This window comes from Cyprinus carpio, chromosome A16 (assembly GCF_018340385.1).
Source record: "Cyprinus carpio isolate SPL01 chromosome A16, ASM1834038v1, whole genome shotgun sequence".
Classification (NCBI taxonomy): Eukaryota; Metazoa; Chordata; class Actinopteri; order Cypriniformes; family Cyprinidae; genus Cyprinus; species Cyprinus carpio.
In genome coordinates, this window is record NC_056587.1 from 9003678 (window position 1) to 9030795 (window position 27118).

Here is a 27118-nt window from a genome sequence, read left to right on the forward strand (position 1 = left end):
TGTGAACAGTGCAAGCAAATAATGTTAATCACACCTGAGGGTGTATCTGGCTGTCTAGTAGGCTATGTATTTTTAAAATGATCCCCTTACATGCAAATTTCACCAGCTTGACTGACACCCGGCAGTCCGGGGCAAGGATGAATGAGGCTGTGGGTGAATGTTTGATGACATATTGGCTGTGTCATCTGTCCAAATATGCTAGCACACTACATTTTAAGACATGGCTATCTTGAGGTTGTGTAGGAATTGCCCAGCGTTCACAAAGTACAGTACATCATAAAGGTACCTTTAGTGCACTATCTGTATTTTTTTTTTTTTTTGTGTGTGTGTGTGTTTGTGTGTGTGTGAATACACTACTCACACTACTTATACTACAAAAATCATAGAACACTGTATAAGTATGCAAAATAGGACAAAAATACAGACATTACAGACATTGCTAAGTAAATAATAAATGTTTTTAATGAATGAATGAGTTTGAGTTTATATTATTTTATAATACGTAACGTAAATCGGCACTCTCAAAATCCTTAAGAGGTTCCTTTAGGTTTTTCTTTTTTATTATTATTATTTACAAGTAATATAATCTTTGTGGTTGACATTGCTGAAATTCGAGACTTTCATGTTTTGTTCTATGACATAAATTATATACTGACAAAAAACCCACAACTCGAAAAAGAAAATCAGGAGTGTGAACACGTCATCAACAAGGTTCCTATATCAGGATATCACTAAATATGACGGTTCATTCTCACAAAGATGAAATAACCAAACCCCACGCCTATCAGATTACATAATGTAATGATCATACTTAAATGTCATTCAATCAGAAGCGATCTGTCCTCAAAGATTATACTGTCTTTACACGTACAAATCCCTTACGGGGGTTTCGCATCATCATTTAACAATTAACAAGATCTTACATAATATAGCTACTTACCTGATGGTTCCAACAGATTAATACCTATTAAATCAGAACTGTCATTAGCAGTAAAGAACAAACACTGAAACCCCAAAGGGAAATTCAAGATGAATGTTAAGAGGGTGAGTAACAATGTTCAACATACTTATGTGGTTTAGCCATTTAAATTATGAAGTTAACTGAGGCTTACAGCAATTCTAGACACAAAACAACAGACCGTTTGGGATTTGTTGTTCTTTTGGCAGTATAAACTCTAAACAGTTTCAATCAAAAGAAGACTAGCTACAAAGTTCACAAATGCGTACCACAAATATACAGTATACCTGGAGAGCATAAACACTTGCAGACATCCATAAAGTATGACATTTTATTCAAAACAGCGCTTTTCTTTTATTGCAAAATGAGCAAAATTCCAAAATCATTCAGTAGTTAAGACATGTATTCTTAAGAAAAATTCCCCACAATATTCTACAAAATGGGGATTCAAATATCTTATATGCAAATATTGACCAGAACTGTAAATCACATGTAGCATTGACAGAACATATGAGTACATTTTGCAAACAGAAATCAGTGAATGTAAAAAAAAAAAAAAAAAAAAGAGCATCAAGATAAAAAAATATTCTGAGGAGTCTAAAACAGAGGCCTTTATAAACTGGCCATCATACATTTTCCAGTGTTTGAGATTTTCAGAGATATTTTAGCTCATGTTCCATGTCTCTGCTAGACAATTAATACATACTGATTCATTAAAATACTCTCAACTAAACACAAAGACTCAGTAGGTAAAAAATGATAATGTTATATCCAAACCAAGCCCTCTCCCACCCTCTAAACGTCTCATTTCTCCTCTGTCCTCTCTTTACCCTCATCCAATTGCCCCTAACCTGCTAACTGGAGAGTCTAGAATCAATGTTTTGTTGGTACAGAGAAACACTGTATGTATACTGTATAAATGTCTGTGGCCATATTCAGAAATTGAGTAAATGTTTGACAAACTGTCCCTGTGTGTTGTCCCAGAGGACTCGACTCAAAGAACAGCAGATTGTGAATCTGTTATTTAAAGCAAATAACAAGGCTTACAGCTTTGTTTAACAGTAGTGCCCAGGGGAAAAAATTACAGGGTTTTCCAACAACATAGTGATTCTAGAATGTTCTAGCTGTGCCACCTGAACAACAGTGTGCTTTTACTAAGTAAGATACAAAAACATAATTTTTATATTTAGACATGATTTATGTTTGTGTGTGTGTGTGTATATTAATTTTTATATTATATTATATATATATATATATATATATATATATATATATATATATATATATATATATATATATATATATATATATATATATATATGAAAACAAAGAAACATGTAATGTCATATACAAGCTTAAAGAAATCATTTTTACACCACGTCATATTTTTGGTTTAAAGAAAAAAACAAAATGAAAGTGGCAATGAATAACAGTATTGATAAAAAACAAAAGATTATCACACTGTGACAACAGTGGAAAACATCTGGCACTCAACTTTTACAATGTTTTCTTGTTTTTCTCCTTGCTCTCGGAATTGAAAGCGATAGTTCATCCAAAAATGAAAATTGTGTCAAAATGTACTCACCCTCATGTAATTCTCAGTGTTTCTGTTTTACACTGAAAATCAGTGGGATCCAGTTTGATTTTGGAGCCATTGACTTCCATTATGTACAAAAACAGTTCAAAATATCTTATTTTGTGTTCCACAGAAGAAAGAAAGCCATCTAGGTTTAAAACAATAATGAGGATGAGTAAATGCTGACAGAATTTGTTTTTGTGTGAATTATGACTTTAAAGTATAAAGTCTTGGGGTTTCACATAACTAACACATAGCAAAAACTGTTGTTAAGAAAAGGCTGAAGGTGATTAATTTGATGTTTCTATAAATATAAATAATGAAAAACAGTGATGTTAACAGTGTTGGAAAAAGATAAAACCGACTAGTATATTGGAACAGTATGTTCGTTATGATTTCTGCTCAGTAAGTAGATCATTCCCAATTACGCTCAGCACTTTAATTATCCAAAAAGAATAATGGAGTTGAGACTATATATACTAGTGAGTGCTTAATCCCGTTAGGAGGCATTTTAAACGACAAAGAAGGATCTGACCTGTCCCCCTACTAACCCATGTGTAATAATTACAGAGTTAGGTGAAAGTCTTTAAACATGTTTGGGCTGTTATATGGAATTCAGTGCAGTTCAGAGGAAATGAGATGATTGAGTCAGTTCAGTAACTCTTCCACATCTCTCAGACTTAAGCTAAATGGGTCCATGCATTCAGATATATGGTTTGAATGGGATTCTTACACACTATCTTTCTTTTCTGTCACCACTGGCTTTTGGTTTTAGCTTTAAAACATATAGGTGTGGGACATGTAGGCATGATCTAAAATATCACTTTTGTAGTAATAGTAGTAATATATAAGGCAAAAATATGAATATTTGACCATATGAAGGCTGATATGAATGACAGCTTGATTATTTTTCCAGCGTTAAATGTACAGCTGAACAGTGTGTATAATGACACATCCATATGCTCCATGCAGATCGTGGCCAAAGAGTATAGTGATCTGTAGGGTTTACTAATCAGGGTAATGGCATGTTTGCAGTTCACTATCAAAAATATAAACAGTAACTGCAGTTTTTAATGCAAAAAGAGGCTGTAGTGCACTATTCAACAACATGAACTAATTGACATAACCAGGGTGCAGCACAGCATGAAGAGTAACATCTAGTGTCCACAGTGAGTTTTCTGCTTTGTTTTGGGTAGAAGAACACTGCATTAAGTCGCACTCTATTTCACAGAGTTGTACTACAAAGATTGGCTTGATAACACAATTAGGACATAGTATGTACCCTTATCAAAATAATGCCAGATTTACATTTATTGCCCCTCCCGAACAGAAACCCACCCTCAGTTTAACATCATAGAACCCCTCCCAAATCTTTAAAAAAAAGAAAACTGTACAGCTAAAATTAATTCATCTTCTCTTCTCCTCCATCAGAGCACTCTTAATTCCACCGCCATCCTCTAAATCCCTGGAGATCTTGTTCTTACTTGTCTCTTTTCTTCTTATTCTTCTTTTTTATCACTGTGAAAGTGTAAAGGTTGTTAATGTATGCATACTACTGGCCATAATTTAGCTGCCTAAAGTAATACAATATTTGAGATTAAAGACTATTGACTATTTAAGGATCACAGTGCAGGCCTCAAGAACCAATTAATTGTAATTTTAAATCTTTACCGATCTTTTAACTTTTCTATCATTTAGAGAAGTTTTTATCATTTAAAATACAATAAAATGTAGTATGATCACTTAGTCTTTTATTTAGTTTAGTAAGTACAAGGTGAAAATAAGTATGTTGTTTTATTTTTACATAAATGTATCTGTTACACTGAATGACAGTTTTATTGTGATTTTAAGGACATTCTTGTTGTACAGTAACCAATTTTGATACTGTGTTCTCTTGAATCAACACCAGTTCAGGACCACCATGCTAAACTTGGCCTCTGACAACTCACCTGTTCTGCATGCGGTTTGTTTAGCAGACTAGCTTCTTCATTGCCTTTCTCACTGGACATCACCACAATACTTTTCATGTCCGCAGATGCCCTGGAAGGAGGAAGTGAGAGATAAAGAATATATAAGAAAATTAATATATGGAAATGTGAACATGATGTGCAAATATTGGTTATCATGGTTCTTGCTACTCACACATCCTTGTCCTTTTCCCCACAGCTCAGCTTGCCCTTTTTACTAAGGAAGAAGAGCAGAGCCACCATGAGGAGAAGCAACAGAACGCACACCACCACGGCAATCACGACCGCGCTCGAACCTCCTTGCTGTTTCTCCGCTGAAAAGATTGAATCAGAAGAGAGCTGGTGAGAAGTTAAAGGTTAATGGCGAGCGTAAAGAAGTGATGAGTTTGGGTGGGACAGGAAGAGAAAGTGGAACACATAGGGGGAACGGGCGTGTTGAGGAGGGTGGGGAGGAAGTAAACCAAAACAATAAGCAATTGTTCTTTTGTCACATTAAATGCGAGACCCAAGTAAGCAGTGATAAATAAGGTCACAGTTTGATAAACTATATACAAACATACACGCAATTCCACAGCTGTAAGCAAACAGACAATCGCATACATACTGTACACACACACACACACACACTGTTTTATGCAGCAGGGGTTATACAGACCTGTTTTGAACACAGGGTTTCCTTTGAGCAGCATTATGGGAAAGAGAAAGTTGAGTCCCATTGAACAGCGCATAGGAAAAAACACTCTACCATTAACCCACATACACACACAACAAGGCCCATCACCAAGATGAAGACAAACACACACACGCTAAAGTGACCGCACAAGCTAAACACTTGACAGCACACTCAAGGATGAAAGGAAAGAACGGCAGTATTAAGAGACAGACACCCAGAAACATAGAGGAAGGAAAGAGAGGAAAGTAAAATAGAACAGAATCCTTTATTGTCCCAAATGAGGGTAAAGTTAAAGGTGCAGCATCAACAAAATAGAGGACGGACATCATACAAAGATCACATACGTAATACAATATACAATATACACAGTGTTTGGTAACAGTACATAATATACAGTGTAAAGGGCTGGAAAGCTAGATCACGGAGTATATACAAGAAAGAGTCCTGAGAGGGAGAGGAGGAGCAGAGAGAGCTGGGTCAAGTGTCTACCTCGGTTAACAGCATTGGGATCTGATGCTTTGTCTGGATCTGCACAGAGGAAATAAAAGAACAAGGTTTAATGAACGGGTAACATTTTGAGTGTAAATCTGTGTCTGTGAAGATATGTTGAGTAAATCTGAATAAATACATTGTGTTCAAAAGTTTGGGGGCGGGCAGATTTTTATTTATTTATTTATTTATTTTTATGAAATTTATTATTTTATTTAGCAATGAGCATTAAACTGACTACACAAACTTTCTATTTCAAATAAATGCTGTTCTCTTTAAATTTATATTCATAAAAAATCCTGAAAAAAAAAGGTTTCCACAAAAATCTAAATATTAACCTTTTTTGCAACCATTTTCAAAACTGATAATAAGTAATGTTTCTTGAGCATTTCTGAAGGATAAAGTGATGTGACATACAGCCAAGAATTCGTGCTCTTCATTTAACACATCCAAAGTGCACACTCACAGCAGTGAACACACACACACTGTGAACACACACCCGGAGCAGTGGGCAGCCATTTATGCTGCGGCGCCCCGGGGAGCAGTTCGGAGTTCGGTGCCTTGCTCAAGGGCACCTCAGTCGTGGTATTGCCGGCCCGAGACTCAAACCCTCAACCTTAGGGTTAGGACTCAAACTCGCTAACCACTAGGCCATGACTTCCCCCTTTTTTTTTTGTGACACTGAAGACTGGAGAAATGGATGCTGAAAATTCAGCTTTACCATTGCAGGAATAAATTACATTTTAAAGTATATTAAAACAGAAATCCCTTATTTTAAATTGAAATAATATTTCACAATTTTACTGTTTATTTTGTTTGTTTTTTTTATCAAATATATGCAGCCTTGGTGAACATAAGAGATGTCTTTCAAAAACATTAAAAAAAAAAATTAAAAGAAATGTCTACAAGGATATGCAACTCAAGCACATCCGCACTGGTCATCATTTTATAAATAGTTTTAAGGTGTATTTTGGCTCATGAATGTCATGAAAAACATCAGCACACATCAATTAATATTCATGAGCATAGTGTTTCTAGATATTGATGTCACAACCCTTTGCCCATAATCTTACCCTCCAATAAATAAATAATAATAATAATATATAGAGGGTGGGATTATGGGCAAAGGGTTGGGATTGTATATGTGTAACAATTAAATATTCTACAATGTGCAGCATACAGCCATTGCACACTGCATAAGATATGGTATCCCACAATCCACTGTGCACTTGACCATTAGTTTTCCGTGAATTAAATGAACTGGAAGCAATAGCCATGATTCTTTAAATCTTCTCAATTTTCTATTGCCAAAATTCAGACATTACACAAAGATATTAGGTTGCTACTGGCTGAATAAACCATGCAATGTAATGAGGTCATGTGACAATGTACAGAAGCACTGTCTGAAATGTATATCCCTGCATTCTGCAAACCTATTTACATACTGTTCTGAAAAAAATAGAAAGCAGTATACATCATATATGCTGGGGTGCTTTTTTGTGCAAACCTTGCTGCTGGTTTATATGTACCAAACTACAAAACTGCAAGTTAACCTGTCAGATAATTTTAACCCAGTAATTTTAAGAGTGCAGTATTCCAGTCCCAATATAGCCTTAGTCTGTAAGAATAGGATGCACTAACCTGATTTGATGGATACCTGGAACCTCTTCATGTCTTTTCCAAGACTGTTGTTTGCTTCACAAATCACACCATCCTTCAGAACCGCAGCCGAAGCCTCAAGAGTGATCGTGCTGATCACCTTATTCCCCACTACTGTCACTGACTACACACAGACAAACACAGATGAATATCATTACAAAAATATGATCAATACAGTTTTCTGATGTAAAGATCAAATTCAAACCTAATTTATTTGAAGCACATACACACACCTCTTTGCCAGACGGTTTCCAAGTGAACTGTGGAGCAGGATGACCAAGAGCAGAGCAGTTGAGAGTGACCATCCCTCCTTCCTTATCAACAAAACCATTCACTGAAGCATCAATCTCAGGTTTACCTCAAAATGAAAGCATATGTTTATTATTAGTATCCCATCTTTGAGTTCATTTGCTTTAAATGTTTCTTTGAGTTGTAAATTCCTTGAAACCTTTGTAAGCCAATGATGGTTCCCAAAGTTAAATTAAACCTATGAACCGATCTTAACTGACATCTGCCTATTTCTGAGGATTCAGTCAATGGCTTTAAAACACCATATTCTTATGACATCATATTCCATGTGCTCAGTACTAGAGGACATTTTAAGGACCTTATTATAAATGCTTCACCATCCTTTCTTGGAAACCAGGAAAAGGTGCGAACTACACCCATGAATTCTCTAAATGCATTGAAAGCATACAGAACAAAACCAGGAAATTGGCTGTAGAATGAAAGCTTTTCCGATGGCATAGAAAAGATACATGAGACCTTGCTTAGTGTTACAGTATATGTCTCATACTGCAGGGTGACAAAGTGTTTAACAGCTTATGTTAGAGTTTTATTATAGGAATTAGTTCAACAGTAACTTCTCACATTGTTAGTGACCTTGGAAATATATCTCCCTTTGACTTTTCAGCAAAGTTGCCTTCAACCAAATGAAACAGCTCAACGATGAATCACAACATTTGATTTGAAGCAAAATGTCTATGATAATTGGAAAAAGAACCATTTTGTTTCCTTTTGATGTAGTTTCTTATTATAAAACATCTCTACTGGCTTTCATGATTCAGTGCTTCAGCATCCCATAATAGCTAGCTAAGCTACTGTAGCTCAGACTCACTACAACTCTTTACTCATTCAGAATAGCTGAACGTACATAAGCGGCTTAATTAAAGTCTGGGACTTTATTTGTTTTTTTAACACCCTGAGTTAGGGGTGTATAAATTAAATATGCATGGTGGAAGCAAATTGTAATGGATTATAATAAGCTGTAAATGTGAATGTTGACAGTGCCATTTAGTTTGTAAGCATTTTGTTTACTGCAAGGAAACCCAACTCATTAAGCTGGTTTATAAGCAGATTAACATTTCCCATCATCCTCCATGGCAGCACGAGAATGATAAAACACGCAGATCTGCATCAGTTACACAGCTAATGTGCATTATTTACTCTTCATTATGGTGCATTAGTGCTAAAATGCTTCCTGACTTTCTCGGGAATTAAAAAAGAGAGATAAATATGAAATTAAAAAAAATGACTCAAAATCACTTGAGTGTACATCATATCATTATTATGATTTGAAAAAGAAGGTACTTCTGAGGAGAACGTGAACGCAGCATCTGTTCTCATTTCCATTGCAACAGAGACTTCAGGATTATAGATGACTTATGACCTCTAAAGAAACATACACACTACTGTTCAAATGTTTGGGGTCAGTATTTATTTTTTTAAGAAATTAATACTTTTATTCAGTAAGGATGCAATCATTTTTTTTTTTTTTGTAAGAAATAAATACTTTTATTCAGTAAAGATGCATAAAATAAATGCATTGAGCACCAAATCAGCTTATTAGAATGATTTCTGAAGGATCATGTGACATTGAAAACTGGTGTAATCGCTGTTGAAAATTCAGCTTTTCATTTTAAAAATGACATTAAAATAGAAAAAAGTTATTTTAATCTGTAATAATATTTTATAATATTGTGTTTTACTGTTCTGAATTAGATAAATGCAGCCTTGGTGAGCATAAGAGACTTTTTTAAAATCTTACCGACCCCAAACATTTGAACAGTAGTGTAACAGTAGCATTTGACAATCTAACAGCTCAACCTACGAGTTTTGCCTTTAAAAGTGTTTAATGTTGTTTCATATCACATTATTTTTATATGGATATATATATATATATATATATATATATATATATATATATATATATATATATATATATATATATATATATATATATGGATATATATATACTTAAATATACTTAAAATTCTGCTTGATTGGTTACTTTGAGCATAAAAAAATATATATTTTAAGAAGAAATACACTTCACTGAGACTATTTTCTTTTGCTATTGAACTCCCACCCGTATCTAAACATAATATCCACATTATGGAAACCAGCTGGTATAACAACAGACGTTGACAGTTTGTTGACAGCCCATAGTTTACTTCTGTCTCCTGAATGCATGCTGCCTTGATACTGATGACAGCTTGTATTGACACTTTGCACTGATAAACCACCATAAAAACTGCGTGTCTATGTATGCACTTAGTACCTGTGACGGTAAGGGTGACACTGGCTTGTTTTTGGAGACCTGGCACTGAAGGTACTGCTCCGACACATAAATACACACCAGCATGAGCCAGAGTCACTGACTCAATAGTCAACCCACCCGACTGCGACAGTACCTTTGAGTCCTATGGTATACAGTGAGATCAAATGAGATGCTGAGTCCAATGAGATCTAGTACAACATATTAGCCAAAAAACAAGATGTACAGCCATATAAAACTTAAAAGTATAGTTTACCCAATAATGAAAATTCTGTCATCATTTATTCACACTTGTGTCGTTCCAAACCTATTATACTGCGGTTAACACAAATTAAGATATTTTATATGACATCTGAGAGGTTTCTGTGCCTCCACTGAAGGTCCAGGTAACCAAAAAGTTGAAGATCTGAAAAGGTCATAAAGTCATTGTAGCAGTTTAATCAAAGTCTTGTGAAGAGATATGATTGCGTTATATGATGAACAGATGTAATTTGGGCTTTTATTTATATCTAAACAATAATTGACATACATACATGGAGCATGTCACATATGGTAAAGACGAAAATGATCCACAAGAACCAATGAGGTTTGTTTGTTAGTTTATGATGCACAAGACCCAATCTTTTGTGTTTACCATATGTGACATGCTCTGTATGTGTTTATATGTGAATAGAAGAATAAATTAAATCTGTTCATCATATTAAGTAATCATATCTCATCACAAGACTTGGATTAAACCACTTGATTCATTTGGATTCATTTTACAAAGACTTTATGGCCTTATTAGACATTGGTTACCTGGACTTTCAATAGAGGGACAGAAATCTCTCAGAATTCATTAAAAATGCCTTAATTTGTGTTTCAAAGCTTAACCTAAGTCCTATGGGTTTGGATTGACTAGAAAGTAATTAGAATATTCAGTTTTTGAAGAACTATCTGCCAAAATGACAAAAAAAACACTGAAAACTACAAAGGTAGACACAGCGTAGCACCATTAGAACTAAAAGAACATTATTCAGAAAGAAAACAATAAACATCAGCGAGAGAAACATCACAATAGAGGAAAAAGTGAGGAAAAATTGGCTTGTTGAAATCGATACGTGCCTTTTTCCACTTCAGGGTGAATTCATCAGAGGACTTTGTCCTACACTGAAGCTCCACAGTATTTCCTTTAGCAGCAAACAATGGGCCTTCTGGAGTCACTGCCACAGGGTCAAGATCTGACAGAGCGACAAAAGAATGAATATAGCTAAGAGTGGTGATCAATTAAACCTGAACTTAATGATATAATTTCAGACTTTGTCTGACAATAAAGTTTATATCATAATAACTGATCCTTGATGCTAAACCCCACCCTAAAACATTACTGAACATCCTAACTTAGCAACTGTTGCTCTAAGTTAAAAAGTAATGTTACTAGCTTAACATAATTGAATTGACATATTGACTGAGGTCACTGTAGTGTTGGAAGTAACTCATGAGTTTACAGTACTAGAGTGAATGTGTTACAGAAACATTAGGAACAGTTGTTTAAATGTAATTACTTTCAAATGATACTCTTCTCTTTTCAGTTGATGATGGGAAGCAGAGGTGTTATTGTTAGTTTAAACTGAAGCTAGTAAAAATCATTTTCGAAATGAAGCTAAAATAAAATAAAATATAAATACTTGATAAAAAAATGTAAACTAAAATTAGAAATGTTACCTTGGCAACTAAGTGAAATAAAATAAGTTTAAGTACTAAAATTATTAAACTGAAAGTGAAATAAAATAAATGAGCTATAAAAGGAATTTTTTTATAAAAAATTTTATTTTTATATTTTTATTATTTTTATTATAATTTTAAGTAGAACTAAAATAAAAAATAAAATCTAATTTAAAATATTAATAAATACTATAATAGTGTCTAAATAACACAAAAAAGAAGACTAAAGAGAAGCATTTGCCTCTATTTTTGCCCTCGCCACAGTAATTAATCACGCTGTTAATGCAAATCTCTTTTTCATTCCAGTGCAATGGTCTGTAAAGCTTGTCTAAATTAGCAGTGGTTATGAAGGAGTGCAACAAAGGATCAGTTATGTGTGTCATTTAATAACTCATTCGGTTTATTGTATTTATTATAACATCTGGGATTGATACTTACAGTGTACACTCAAGTTTAGAGTTTTGATAAGTTCGACACCATCCAAGGCATCAAAGTCCATAGCCTCACACTTATAGATTCCAGCATCCTTTCGTGAGACGTTCTTCACTTCTAACATTCCTTTCAATCCTCGCAGTTCTTTCTCCTTACGAGTGAGTAAGTAAATATGTGAGTGAGAATAATCTAGACAAACCACTACCAGATTATTTGGTTGTGATTTGGCATAGATGGTCTCTCACCTCTTTGAAAAAATCAAACTCTGGCTGAGGGTTTCCATCAGTCTCACACTTCATCAGCACATCATCACCCTCTTTGACTGGCCCCTGATTCTTCAGTTGGAAGAACACATTTTCTGTTGGATCTGATTGGAGGAAAGCACAGGTTGAGGAGCTTGAGGTAAATGAGTGTACAGTTGAAACACACGGCAGGGGTTACAGGTTAATTGTGAGTGTGTGCACGTCGGACTCACAGAGTAACGAGAGGCTGAATTCATCGGAGCTCTCCTGTTTGATCTGTTTGTTTGGCATGCTGTACTCCACTGTGCAGTGGAAGACTGATTTAGCATCGGCTTTAACCGGATGCATGAACAGTGTGCTGGTCATGGTGTACAGGCCTGAGGCTTCCTTCACCACACTAGGTATCATATAAGTTTCTGAGAAAGAGTGAGACATTAGAGAGAGAGATTAACTTCACTGTAAGATGTCTAGAAGTCTGTGAGGAGTAGTGGAATCCTACTATGCTAATTAAAAAAAAAACATTATACAGTATATATATCTATTCTGAAAGGTATTTAATGATTTTGAATCACTTCAGTATTTAGGGGGACTTTCCAGGATTGTTTTGATTAATAAAAAGAGCAGTTTTATTTTAAACTGAATTATTATTTATATATATATATATATATATATATATATATATATATATATATATATATATAATATAATGTAAATATTTTCACGGTCAATTTTTTATCAATTTAATGCACCTTTGCTAAAAAAATTATTTCATTTTTATTATTATTATTATTATTATTATTATTATTATAAATGTGTTTTTATTATTATTATTATTTTTTTTGTTATTTTAGGGTTTCTATAGGTGTGATGATGATTTTTTAGGTATATGTGAATTTATAATTATGATGAATTTTTTTGTTCTTCACGTACTTTCCTTTTGGTCCTTTACTTCAGGCAGAGGGGTGGCATCTTTAAACCAGATAATACGAGGCTGAGGGAAACCGTTCCTGCTGATGCACTTGGCCGCCTAAACAAACATACCACACAAAAATGTGACATGCTGTTACAAGATTTCTGACAAACTTCTTTAAGTCATTGTAACCTTACACAAAATAAATTTACATTTAAATGCTCACAGTGACCATAAACAGCTATAAACATTTACGTGAGACTTACTTCAGAGAAGATTTCAGCATCACTGACACTGATAGCCTGATTATTTCCTGTGACCACTGGCTTCTCTGGAGGAACTGTGATAGGAAAAGAGAAGTTTAATAATAATTTAAATCGAGCCAGAGATGTTTCCTAAAAATATTACATGCATACACCCACTGTAATTGGCCATATAAATATCAGAATCAGAATCAGGAAGAGCTTTATTGACAAATATGAACACATTCAAATATGAATACATTTTGGGGGAAATTCACTGAAAGAATTATGACAGTGGATAACTGGCTCTTTTAAAACACTTGACTGCACCACACTGGATTTATACCCAGGATGCCTAGTTATAATGCTCCTCTTCATCATTAAATCATTATATTATGAATAACTTCTGCCACGATCAATAGAAATATACACAGAAAGTTCTATTAGATAAAATCCAGTTTACCACCTGCTGTCTGTAGGCGGTAATAGCGTAACATTAAATGTGCCAGGCAAATTGTGCTGAATTTAGTGAATAAGGCACAATATAATGAGCCTAATTTGGATGCAAAGGTGTATTTGTGCTGAAAAGAATGACATTCACTTAATTTAAATGTTTTTGCAGGCTAAAACCAAATTGCAGCTAGTTAGTGAATAAGAATCAAGTTTTTGCACTGTGATACTGTGTGCAAAAACTTGTTTAGTGAATTTGCCCATAAATTTGCAAATGGAAACTAGCTAAATATATAAAAAGCCAAAATTAAGATGCATTAACACTGACACTACCAGTTCTCTTTTCAAATCAAGCTGCAACCTCTCCCCCACCCACCAATTCACATGCAAGGTCAATGTATCACTGCCCCCAGCTGTCATCTGGTACAAAAATAAACTGAATCATTTTTAATAACATTAGCAGTCATGCCATTCTTCCTAGAGTGCTTAGTTTTTCAGGCTCTCTTCTTGGTGCATGATCTTTCAGTCACCAAAGCATCTCTCTCATGTCTTATTCTATCTCAAAATACGTTTAAAAGGCACTTTAAAAGCAGCAGAGAACATGTGTTTGCATGGAGATGGATGTCTCTTTCTCTCTCTACATAAGGACATGTCCCTCTGGTGTAGCCATTAGCCACGAAGCAGGCAGCAGCAATTGTCTCCAGGGAGGAGATGCCATTGTTTTCCAGTCCCATTGCTCTCGTTCACAATTATTATAGCCATTACTGCCTCTCTCGGTCCATGCAGTCTGGAGTGGAAAATGAATAAAAAGCCGTTCTGCTGTTTTCTCTGATCTGTATACACACACACTATATACCACGGAGCCTACGCATAAACAGTTGTCTAGCTTTTCATAAAGTTTCCCCACCAGTGACCCCATCACGATAGCTGGGGGAGGGTCTCTAAAGAAATTATAAATTGCTTAGCAGGGGGCTGAAAGTTCAATACCATCTAATGCAGGCCAATTAGAGACATAAAAAATAATAAAATAAGGTTACACTTTATTTTAAGGTGTCCTTGTAACAGTGTAATTATACATATAAGTGCTGAGTAATATAAATTAATCAAAATCAGAATCAGAATTAGCTTTATTCGCCAGGTGTGCGCAAACACATGAAGATTTTTTTTTTTTTAAGGTGCTCCTGGTACATACATACATGCATACATACATACATACACATCTGACATGGGAATAGAAAAAAAACCCATTTAAATAGTAAGAATTAACAATAAATAATGTGTATGAATCTGGAACAGTAGATTGATTTATGTACAGATTTGTGCAATTTTACTCTATATAGAACTGTATAAATAAAGAGATATGCATATGTATTTACATAATACTTGAGAAAGGCAATAATTAAATATGTAGAATGAATTATGGAAATGAATTACAGAACACAGGTAATGATTCATATGATAGCTGTTTAAGCTGGAGATAGCATGGGGAAAAAATGTTTTTATGCCTAGATGTTCTAGTGCACAGAGATCTATAGCGTCAGCCTGAGTAGAGAAGTGTAAACAGGTTGTGTCTGGGATGAGAGGGGTCTGTGATGATGTTACCTGCCAGTTTCTTCACTCTGGAGTTGTACGAGTCCTGAAAACTGGGCAGGTGCACACCAATGATCCTTTCTGAAGTTCTGACAGTCAGTTGCAGTCTTCTTAAATCTGATTTGCTGGCTGACCCAAACCAGAGAGTTATAAAAGAGCACAGAACCGACTCAGTAGTAGCTGAGTAAAACTGTGTCATCTGCACATGTGGCAGGTTGAACTTTTTCAGCTGAATAAGGGAGTACAGTATCTGCTGGGTATTTTTTGAGTTGGAGTCAATGTGAATGTCCTGAGAGATGGTTGTGCCCAGGAACCTGAATGACTCCATTGCAGCCACAGTGCTGTCCATGATGTCAAGGGGGGGAGAGCAGAAGGGTTTTCCCTGAAGTCCACCATCATCTCCACACTTTTGAGCGTGTTAAGCTCCAGGTTGCTGTGACTGCACCAGACAGCAGCTGCTCAACCTCCTGTCTGTAAGCATACTCGTCTCTGTCCTGGATGAGGCCGATGACTGTGGTGTTGTCTGCAAACTTCAGGAGCTTGACAGAGGGGTCTTTAGAGGTGCAGGTATTTGTGTAGAGGGAGAAGAGCAGTGGGGAGAGAACACATACCTGAGGAGCTCCGGTGCTGATGGTGCGGGTGTTGGATGTGAGTTTTCCTAGCCTCACTAGCTGCTGCCTGTCTGTCAGGAAACTGGTGATCCACTGACAGATGGAGGTGGGCACAGAGAGCTGTGTGAGTTTATTCTGAAAGGTGTCCGGGATGCTGATGTTAAAAGCGAAGCTGAAGTTCACAAACGAGATCCTTGCATAAGTCCCTGGTTTGTCCAGATGTTGGAGGATGTAGTGCAATCCCATATTGACTGCATCATCCACAGACCTGTTTGCTCGGTAAGCAAACTGCAGGGGGTCCAGCAAGAGTCCAGTAATGTACTTCAAGTAGGCCAACACCAGTCTCTTTTAAAATGACTTCATGACCACAGATGTTAAAGCAACAGGTCTGTAGTCATTAAGTCCTGTGATTTTTGGTTTCTTGGGTACAGAGATGATGGTGGATCTTTTGAAGCAGGAGGGGACTTCACACAGCTCCAGGGATCTGTTGAAGATCATTGTGAAGATGGATGATAGCTGGACAGCACAAGCTTTGAGGCAGGCTGGAGAGACACCATCTGGGCCTTTGGCTTTCCTTATCTTCTGCTTCTTGAAGACTCTGAATACATCATCTTCACAGATCTTGAGTACAGGATGAGATACAATAGGGGGAGAGGGAGGGGGAGGGTACAGTGGGGGGGGGGGGGGTTGATGGCTGTGCTGTGAGATGGTCAGAGCGGGTGTGGGGTGTCAGCTTTTCAAACCTGCAGTAAAACTCGTTCAGGTCTTCAGCCAGTTGTTGATTGGCCTCAGTGCTGGGGGATGGGGTCCTGTAGCTGGTGATGGCTTTCAGGACTTTCCACATCGATGTAGAGTCATTACTTGAAAGCTGTTTTTTTTTTTAGCTTTTCAGAGTAGTTTAACTTTGCCACTCTTATTTCCCTATTCAGTGTGTATTTGGCCTGTCTTTGTCCCCACTCCTGTAGGTGTCCTCTTTGGCCTGGCGAAGCTGCTTGAGTTTTGCACTGGACCAAGGTTTGTCATTGTTAAAAGTTAAATAAGTCCTGGTGGGAACACACATGTCCTCACAGAAACTGATGTAGGATGTCATGGTGTCAGTAAGCTCATCCAGATCAGTAGCTGTAGCCTCAAAAACACTCCAATCAGTAAGTTCAAAGCAGGTCTGTAAATCTTACTCTGCTTCAGCAGTCCATCCCTTTACAGTTTTTACTACAGGCTTAGCAGATTTGAGTTTCTGCCTGTAGGCTGGTAGAAGATGAACCAAACAGTGATCAGAGAATCCCAGCGCTGCTCGGGGGACAGAGTGGTATGCATCCTTTAAAACAGAGTGTTGTCTTTGGTGGGGCATGTGATGTTCTGTCTATATTTAGTTGGCTCATGGGTGATTAGCTTTATTAAAATCACAGAGAACGATAATGAAAAAGTCTGGATAATGTTGTTCTGTGTGTGTGATCTGATTGGCCAACAGTTCTGACACGCGCGTCAGGAGGAATGTATACACTTACCAGAATAAATGTAGAAAACTCCCGCGGTGAATAAAAGATGAAGAGAGCTTCCAAATTTGGGCAGCACATCTTCTTTAAAACTGTCACGTCTGTACACCAGCCTTCATTGATATAAAAACATAATCAACGACTCTGTGACACGGTCTGCTCTGAACAGCTGGAAGCCCGTTAGATGTAACGCACTGTCCGGAATGGCTCCGTTCAGCCAGGTTTCTGTGAAGCAGAGCACAATGGAGTTTAAAAAGCCCTTGTTTGTGCTTGTGCTTGTGAGTTGTAGTAGTTCATCTGATTTATTTGCTAGGGAGCAGAGAGTCGCCAGATGAATGCTCGGCAGCAACGTCCTAAATCAGCGCAGGCGGAATTTAACGAGTACATTGGCATGCTTCCCTCGCTTGCGTCGCCTGGAGCACTTGTATAAGAACACAACTCCTCCGACTAAAATGTCCAATAAAACAGGACTGAATCTGAATGCTCAAATGTCGGCAGAAAGTTATTTGGTGTGTTATTTCTGATGTCCAGGAGTTTGTTCCTAGTAAAGCTGATCGGGAAAATATTGCTTAAGACAAGGCAAACAAACAAAAAAAGTACAAGTACCAAGGACCGACAAACCATGGCTGCCATCTGCGGCACCATCATTTTGTAACGGCGCTACCAAATTAACAACATGTACTTACTATTAGGTTAGGGTTAGGATTTGGGTTTAACTTATGGTTACTTGCAAGTAATTATGCATAATTAATTGTTATTATAATAGTAAGTACATGTAACGTGTAACAAGGACACCATAAAAATAAAGTGTTACCTAAAATAATAATAAAATAATCTTTTAACTGTGATAAATTAAATATTCTATAAATCGTGATAATTTAAATGCACCATGTATTACTCTGTGTTTGTAATATATAATGTACATACAGTGTTACACCACCTTTTAGAGTAAACTTAAGGTTCACTAGTTGATGTTCTATAATTGATATGTGTGTGTATGTATGTATGTACATGTATGTGTGTAGAAATATATACATCACACACACACACAAGTACACTAAGGCTGCATTTATTTGATCAAAAAAATTGTTTCTGGAAAACATAACTAAATACTGATTAGGAAAATGTTTTTACTGTGAATTTTACAGTTGTCTGTAAATTCCCAGTTACAGCCCCCAACCCCCTCCCAATAAATATATAAATAAGCTCTGCTCTCAGGTCAGTGGTCATTAGTGTACTGCTTAATGCACATAGAGCTCTTTAGCTCTCATAACCCTTAAAATGACATCCATCAAACATGACAAGTGCAATCACTCTATTAATCAATAGTGTCAAATGCAATCTGTACGGCCATAATTGACCCAGGGCAAACTCATAAACAACACCAAAGACTAATGAATAGGGGTAAAAGTGGCTGGCCATATGTCCCATTTAGTTTATGGAGTAGACAAAATGGTCAGATGAAACATGTAAGCTAATAAGGAGGGAATAAATATGATATGTATTAATTTTCAGTCAGACTTACAGAAAACCTTGACCTGGGTTTTATTGTCAGAGAACCCTAAAGGTCCTGCGGTCACTTGGCAGAAGTAGGTTCTGTCATCTTCCACCATGACTGGGGAGATGGTGAGGGACAAGTCCTTTCCCATGGTTAAGCGTTCTGTCATTCCTGTGCCTGCATCAACGCCAAAACCATGGGAAGAATTGTAAGCAATTTGCTTTCTTGCACCTGCAACCTCCTGAGGATGATGGAAACACATACACATAAATGTAGTACAGCATTTTACAGGAAAAAATGCAAAACAAGAAAAAAAAGATATCAAATGAAAAAAGTGGTATATTCTTATAATATAAAGTCATTTATGTGCTTACAATGAACCACTGGACCACAATGGGAGAGGCCGGTGCAGAGGTGGTGTAGCTGCAAGGCAGTTTGACGGTTTCTCCTTTAATCACTTCCACCTCTGGGGTCACCTTGACCATGACTGAAGCCTGACATACTGTAAAGAAAAGGGAAAAGAGACAAAAAAAATTACATATGTGATAGCAATGATGGCTATTGTACTGGACAATTGGACTTGGTTTTGGCTGGAATGATCGAGAGCTGGATAAGTGGCTGGATGACACTCATAATAATTTGCCAGACGGCTTTTCAATGCAGCAGCCTCAGAGTCACACGCATTGAGAAATGATCCACACCCTGTGAGTCTGATATAGCCATTGTGTTCCCGCTGCCTCCAAACATGAAGCCCAGCTGCACAGAACCAGGTGCAAGAAAGAGAAAGAAAAAAGACTGTTGATAACCCTTTGCTCTCATGAAACCAGGTAGTAGGAGCGTGTTAGACAGTCCACAGTGGGACCGGGTGATAAATATCATAGTTCAATACATTTCCAATGATTTTGAAGGCAATTTAAAATTAAGAATCCTCATGAAAATTTTATAGAGTTTAATGCATCATTTATATCTCCATCAAGTTTCCTAAAAAAACAGTTTTTTTTTTTCTGTGGATTGCAATATACAGCAGTTAAAGATACTTTAGTCTATAAATAGTCTATAAATGTTCAAAAGAAGAAAAAAAATGTTAAAAAAAGGATCAATTTGATCAATTTGATGCATCCATGCTGAAAAAGAAAATCTGAGCCCAAACGTTTGAATAGTAGTGTCGATGAGCACATATAAAGGAAAATGATTAAATATAATTTTTCTTTGTTCATTTAGTATGTACGAATAAATAAATTAATAAATGTATGAAAAACATGCCTTGATTATTTAACTAGATTTTTCTTTTCATGTAGTTAACAATTTAAATCTTTTGGAAATAATGATTCTTCTAATTTAAAAACAAACACCTATAAATAATAAATATTAAAGCTAAAAGGTAAAAAAATGGCATGGCACATTTTTGAGCGACCCACTAAAATAACTTACACTAAGTTATTTAGGTTTTTCAAAACACTTCCCATCTCAGACTACGTTTTGGTGTGTAATCTAGAATGAAACCCAGATTAAGAGTCCTTTTGTGTGTGTGTGTGTAATATGAGCATGGAGTTGCCTTGTTTAGACAGATCACAGGAGTAGTGTGGCATTCAGACAGACAATAATCTCTTCTAGGATCCTCCCACTTCCACAGATGCCTCTGAGCTGATAGACAACACACATAAACATACCCGCTAACAGATTCTCATGACTCCCACTAAACCCAAACAAACAGCTCCTGACTACTGTCATGTGTTATACAGTAAAGGCTGTCTGAGGGGTTAAAACCAGTTCGGAAGAAACAGTGAAATAAAAAGAGGCAACTTTCCCTTTAAAACTGTATCAAAACAACACAGAGACCAGAACACACCAGTCAGATCCAGAAAGATTGTTTAAGAAGAAGTGCTCCACATTAATACTCAGCAAGAATGAAATGAGCTGATATGGACAGAACACATCTTAAAGATAGTAAAATAAAAATTATTTGTGTATATGCACTACAACCCCGTAGTATGGAGTTTTGTGTGTGTGTGGCTGTGACATTCCTTTGGTGATTGACAGAAAATGCTTCAGAGACCTCAGTATGTAATACTGCGGTCAAAGGTCAGTGTGTGTTGACATTTACAGAGCACAACTCTGTGTCTCCCGTACAAAGTCATCCTCTGTAGTCTATATAACAGGCAAAAACAGCATTCCATTTCATTTCCTTCCTCCTACATCTCCATCACTTTCTATATGACCCTGTCCGAAATTGGCAGCCTTAGCAGTTCATGCAGTTGTGAGGTATTGCATAATAGACTTTTGTAATATCCACTGTAATTGAATAGTGATCCAAGCGTGACTGCAGAGGCCATCATTTGGGACAGAAACTTTCTCTTTGTCACTACGCCTTCTAATGAAGATAAAGTGATGGTAAGTTTTTCATTGTTAAAATAAAAAAATTCAGTTTACATGATAATTTTGTAAAATATAGAATGAATTATATAATAAACAACATGTCATTTATATTAATTATATAACAAATACTTATAATACATTTTATTCATTGTATAATTAACCAGTACATAATAATGAAAAATTCCGGAATAAAGGACTTTCCATTTGGGGTATTATTTTCATTGATTCTATTTAATAAATTAGTGTGAAATGTAATAATTTTAATTATCTTTTTAATTGGTTGACTGGTTCGTAGCTGTAAGATATACCATTTTAGGCTCCTAAGAGCACATCACTTAAAAAAAGTGCATTGGAAACCTGTGTTAAAACTATTTTTATTTTTGCAGTTCTGTCTGATGCCTCTAAAGGTACAGCAATTACATACCGAGATCCATTATTGTCTGATGAGTCACTATGAATGTCCACATGACATGGAAAACAGGCAGATGACATCACCTCAAAGCAAGTCTCATGGGTCAGAACGATCCATTAGAAATCACAGCGGATTTATTAAGAAATAAAATATCACCAGAGTTATTATGCTATTACTGAGACCCTATTATTATTATTATTTTAAATTAGTTTTTATTTTTATATTTTAAAGTTTTTACAATTTTAAAGTTTTATTTTTTAATTTTAAAGTTTAAGTAATTTTTTCCCATTTTTGATTTTCTATATAGTTTTATTTTAATTTATTGTATTTTATTTTTATTTTTATTTTTATTTTTATTTTCAGTTTACTTATTTTAGAACATCAAGTTACACTTAATGAAAGTGAATGCTGCCTTGGTAACTAGTTAAGTATTTAAAAAAAAAAATATTTTATTTCAAATAATGGAAGAAGAAAAATATGTATGGCTTTAATATAATAACCCGGAATATCACATGATTCCTTGCATGGTTTGTGACTTATCCAAACAAAACTGGAACCCACTGACTTTCCAAAAAAAGTGATTGGAACAACATGAAGATGAGTAATTGATGAAAAAAAAATGAAAATTTAGGTGAGTTATCTCGTTAATAATATCTGTTTAAAACTCCCAGCCCAGATCCACCTCTCTTTTTTGTTCTCACTACTATTGTCTGATCAATACTACTTGTCCACTCATCTTTTCTGCCTAGGGGAGCAGCTGGACAGACAGAGGGGCAATTAAAGGGCAATTAGTGCCTCCTCTGTTCAATCTCCACCTCAGATGGGTGCGGTCAAGGGCATGTGCGGGTGGATGTGAGTGATAGTGAGTGGTAAATATAATCGGATTTAAAGAAAGAAAGAGAGCATGCGTGATGAATGGCGAGAGAAGCAGATGGACAGGAGACGTTCTGACTGTGAGCAGCAGACACATTCAGACACTCACACTGAGACGAGACCTTACACACACACACACACACACACATTCAGTATTTATGAAACGCATCAGGTCGCCACACTGCATTCTGAAAACTCAAGGCAGTTTTCAGACGGTAGATCATTTTAGTACCGGCAATTTCTGGCAAGAGAGTTACAGGGAGAACTGGGCCAGTCAACGTCAGAAAGATGGAGAGCTGCCACAGTCAAAGGCTGCTGACGTGCAGTCCGTCTGAAGTTCTGCCCCAAAGTGTGAACTGAATACTATCCTTCACAAACACACACACACGCACACACAGCTGGAGAACAGACGCTACTCTGAAAAGAGCCAGCTGCCTCTCCGCTACAACTGTCTTTTCTATTTTTATATCTGAAACAACAAAAACCATGTCGCTCGTTATACAACACTTCCTGTCCTCACTTGCATGTTCCAGACAAGATTGTCAGTCTGTATATTAGTGGTGGTTATTCTTCAGTGACACTTTCCATAGGTTACATCATTACATACATGTGCATCATATAGGTGTCGACAAGTGAACCTCAATTGAGTGAGTCACTGAATCATTCATTCAAAGGACTCTTTCAAAACCACTCAGGATTCATTCAGGAACAAAAGAAGTGGCGTGAATAATTCAGTCAATTGATTCGTTATTATTTAAATTCAGCATGAATTAAAAATGTACAATTCTTATTTGTTTAATGGAATGTTGCAATGTTTATTATAAATGATTTATGCATGCAAACCTTCATCACCATCATCATTATTAATATTATTTGCATGCCCTAATCCCTAATCAAAAACATTAACATCTACTTGTGATGAATTTTGATTTGTCATGAGGCTTTCTCTGTGTTTGTATGGTGGTTGTCAGTATATGTTAAAAAATAGTTGTTAAGGTACAAAACAGATTTCAATAGCAGAGTACAGCTGCCTTTTTTTCTTTTTTGTACAGTGTATTACCTTTAATGCAAACACCAAATAGTGATGAATACTCTTTGCACCAAGTGTACAAAAGCATCTTGTTTATACTAAGAGCAAATAGTAATAGATGCTATTTACACAAGGCATACATTTAAACATTTAGCACTATGGGTAAATTGTGGGCAGAGTCAGTGCCATTTTTAATCTAACAATGTACCCTCCCCTCTATTTTATAGCAAGCTTTCATTAATTTTCTGGCTGGTGCTATATAAGCATATACAGAGGGACTGATGTATTATACTGATGAATGGTATGTATATGGTACCTTTCCACTAAGCGGACATACTGTATAGTCACGCAGGCATACAAACACACACAAGGTCTGACAGGTGGAAAGGTGTTCACTCCCTCATGGCCAACAGCTTCAAAAGAAAACTCAATTTTCATTGGTACATCATCAGTCCTTTCTCTGAGTGCTCAAACAACAGGAGCAATGGTTATTGCATTTGCTCCGATTGCTACTCATATGGGCAAGGTATGTTTGGGTCTGGCTTGCAATTGCTGCTTCACAAAATCCTAGTCTCTCATCATTTCAAAATGACCAATAGGTAAAAAAAAAAAAAAAAATAACACTATCTCCCGCCCTGAAGCTGGAAACTCTGAAAACTACGAATTAATAATGTATGAGTTTAGTAGTGTGTTTGGATGCTCCACACAGAGGTTGTGAACTATGAGAGAGAGAGAGTATCTCATGAGAGTGCATTAGAGATGGTGTGTGTGTGGTTAGAAACAAAACCAAAGGAGCCCTGTAACTGATCTTAATGATAGTACAAAAAAGTCACATAAACAGAAGCATTGCTTCCCACAAACTGCAGTGTAAATTAAAGATAAGCTAATAATCTCTCCTAGCACTGCTCTCAAAGTATCTTCACTCTGCTACAGTATTTATATATCTGCTTAGCCACTTTCAGTTTACTTTTATTTAAAAAATAAATCTTGACCTTTTAGGACTTTCATTATTGCCAGTCCTCAAAATAACCTCCCTGTTCAGAGGAGATTGAATGGATGAACTTGTCTGTCTGCTTGTGACAGTAGGTCAGAACAGCTGAGCAGTTTCATTAAATCCAAAGTTTCTGTATAAAACTGCCTCTTATGAGGCGCCGCGTAGGATTTAAATCAAACTTCGCTTATGAATACATGTATAAAACACGTGCATATACACCTATACATTACTCACATATACATGCATACTACGGGACGTTCACAAATACATATATGAAATACACATGCACACTAATATGAAATCGATACTAATACATATAATGTTAACAATGAATGCATACACACTTGTGAATAACTTGCGTATACATATAAACTTGACGCGTGCATACACCAAAAGACACTCGCATATATGTATAAGCTCGATCCATGCATATACACCTACACACACTCGCGCATACCATATAAACTCGCTGCATACAAACACAACTGCACATACTCGCATATATATATAAACTTGATCCGTGCATATACACCTATTAAACACTCGCCACATAAATGTAAACTCGATGCGCGCATACACATCCATAAAACACTCGCGCATACATAAAAAATAACATTTACTAACGTATACAGTTCAGATAAGAAAGACACATGCTTTATTTGTGTTCATATATATATGCAAGTGATTTCGTATGTAGATGTGCGTGAACTTTTCAGTTTAAACGGAAGGCATTTCAGTGTAAACGGAAGGCATTTCAGTGTAAAAGGAAGGCATTTCAGTGTAAAAGGAAGGCATTTCAGTGTAAAAGGAAGTCGTTTAAGCGTGAACGGAAGTAACCTGTCTATATGGTCTATATACCGCATTTGCAATCATGGACAGGCATCGTGGTACAACTGAAGCAATTATTTTTTTTGCGAAATGTTCTTTCTTCGCCCACTATTATAAGATCAATTACCAATTCAGTTGAATCGAATGTGTTGCCTGATCAACTGCAGTCAGAAACACAATCTAAATCGCGCACTTTGTTTCGGCCTTCTACCCCTGGTATACAAAAGCATCAATAACACACAAACGATGTCAACATTATCCGCCGGCAAAGTTCACGGACCATATCACACTTGCCAGCAGTAAGTTAATTGGCAGTCTCGATCTAGAAAAAGGTGAGAATTTAACTTCTATGCAATCTTCATGAAATAGCTGCAAACGCTATGCAAATTACACACACACAGAAAGAGAGAATAAAATGTGCCTGTCTCTATAGTTAAAAAATATAAAATGTGTTCCCAACTAAGTCCCAGTTTTAATAGTGAGCTTTGCCATTTTCAGAATTAAGGATGTCAAGCAATTTAAATGTGGTTTAAAGTTTGCTTTTTGTTAAACTGTGCTTGCCTTTTTTTACATGCCAAGGACACAATACCATCGGACTTTTAACAAGGATGTTATACTGTTGACCTCCTCTGACGATAATGTAGTAGTAAAGCAAAAGAAAAAACAGCACTTGCATGAGATTGGACACATATTAAATGCGTTTGAATTTGACAAAACATGGGATAGAACGGTTTTTTAAGAAAAAATCAAAAGAAAACGGTGCCACATGATTTAAAGTAAATGTATGTTTTTTTTTTTTTTTTAAAGATGTTAGTTATTGTAAATGATGTATTATTTAAGGGTTTATTAGTACCACTGGTTTTAATTGTGTGCAGTTTGGAAATACTTATGGGATGTATCCCATACAAGCTCATTACACCTTAAGTGAAGGTCAGGAACTGGATAGCAGCTTGATTTTAAAGGTGTTGAAGGCCTTGTACGTAAATTCCTTAAGACCACTACTCTTGGTAAGACTGGAGTGTGTTTGTGTTTTTTTTTTTTTTTTTTTTTTTTTTTGTTTATGAAGTTTAATTATTTTTTATTTCCCAGATGGGCTTCCTTATAGGGTTTAGGGTTATTTTAGGCCATATACAGTTGTGCTCATAAGTGACGTGACATACAGCCAAGTATGGTGACCCATACTCAGGATTCGTGCTCTGCATTTAAACCCATCCAAAGTGCACACACACAGCATGAACACACACCCAGAGCAGTGGGCAGCCATTTATGCTGCGGCGCCCGGGGAGCAGTTGGGGGGGTTCGGTGCCTTGCTCAAGGGTACCTCAGTCGTGGTATTGAAGGTGGAGAGAGCGCTGTACATTCACTCCTCCTACCTACAATCCCTGCCTGCCCGAGACTTGAACTCACAACCTTTTGGATTCTCTAACCATTAGGCCACGACCTCCCTCATAAGTTTACATACCCTTTGCAGAATGTGCAAAATATTAATAGTTGAAACAAAATTTGAGGGATCATGAAAATTGCATTTTATTTTTTTTATTTAGTTCTGTCCAG

At 36.2% G+C, this 27118-nt stretch overlaps 1 protein-coding gene across 2 annotated transcripts in view; it reads right to left on the reverse strand.

Moving 5' to 3' along the window:
* Positions 1 to 2361: 2361 nt before the first annotated feature.
* The window catches only part of LOC109058392 (basal cell adhesion molecule-like), a 54850-nt gene continuing 30093 nt past the window's right edge, over positions 2362 to 27118 (reverse strand). Inside the window, exons 2-17 of one of the 2 annotated variants that reach the window (XM_042772447.1) lie at positions 19426 to 19553; positions 19079 to 19292; positions 13434 to 13507; positions 13188 to 13284; positions 12491 to 12673; positions 12261 to 12382; positions 12022 to 12166; positions 10984 to 11099; positions 9883 to 10024; positions 7556 to 7680; positions 7305 to 7446; positions 5664 to 5702; positions 5157 to 5177; positions 4677 to 4815; positions 4484 to 4574; positions 2362 to 4052 (exon numbers count right to left, since the gene is read on the reverse strand). In XM_042772447.1, the coding sequence (XP_042628381.1) occupies positions 4050 to 4052; positions 4484 to 4574; positions 4677 to 4815; positions 5157 to 5177; positions 5664 to 5702; positions 7305 to 7446; positions 7556 to 7680; positions 9883 to 10024; positions 10984 to 11099; positions 12022 to 12166; positions 12261 to 12382; positions 12491 to 12673; positions 13188 to 13284; positions 13434 to 13507; positions 19079 to 19292; positions 19426 to 19553 (1781 nt within the window). In that variant the 3' untranslated portion in view covers positions 2362 to 4049. The remainder of the gene's footprint in view (positions 4053 to 4483; positions 4575 to 4676; positions 4816 to 5156; positions 5178 to 5663; positions 5703 to 7304; positions 7447 to 7555; positions 7681 to 9882; positions 10025 to 10983; positions 11100 to 12021; positions 12167 to 12260; positions 12383 to 12490; positions 12674 to 13187; positions 13285 to 13433; positions 13508 to 19078; positions 19293 to 19425; positions 19554 to 27118) is intronic. The other variant, XM_042772448.1, reaches the window with a different exon arrangement.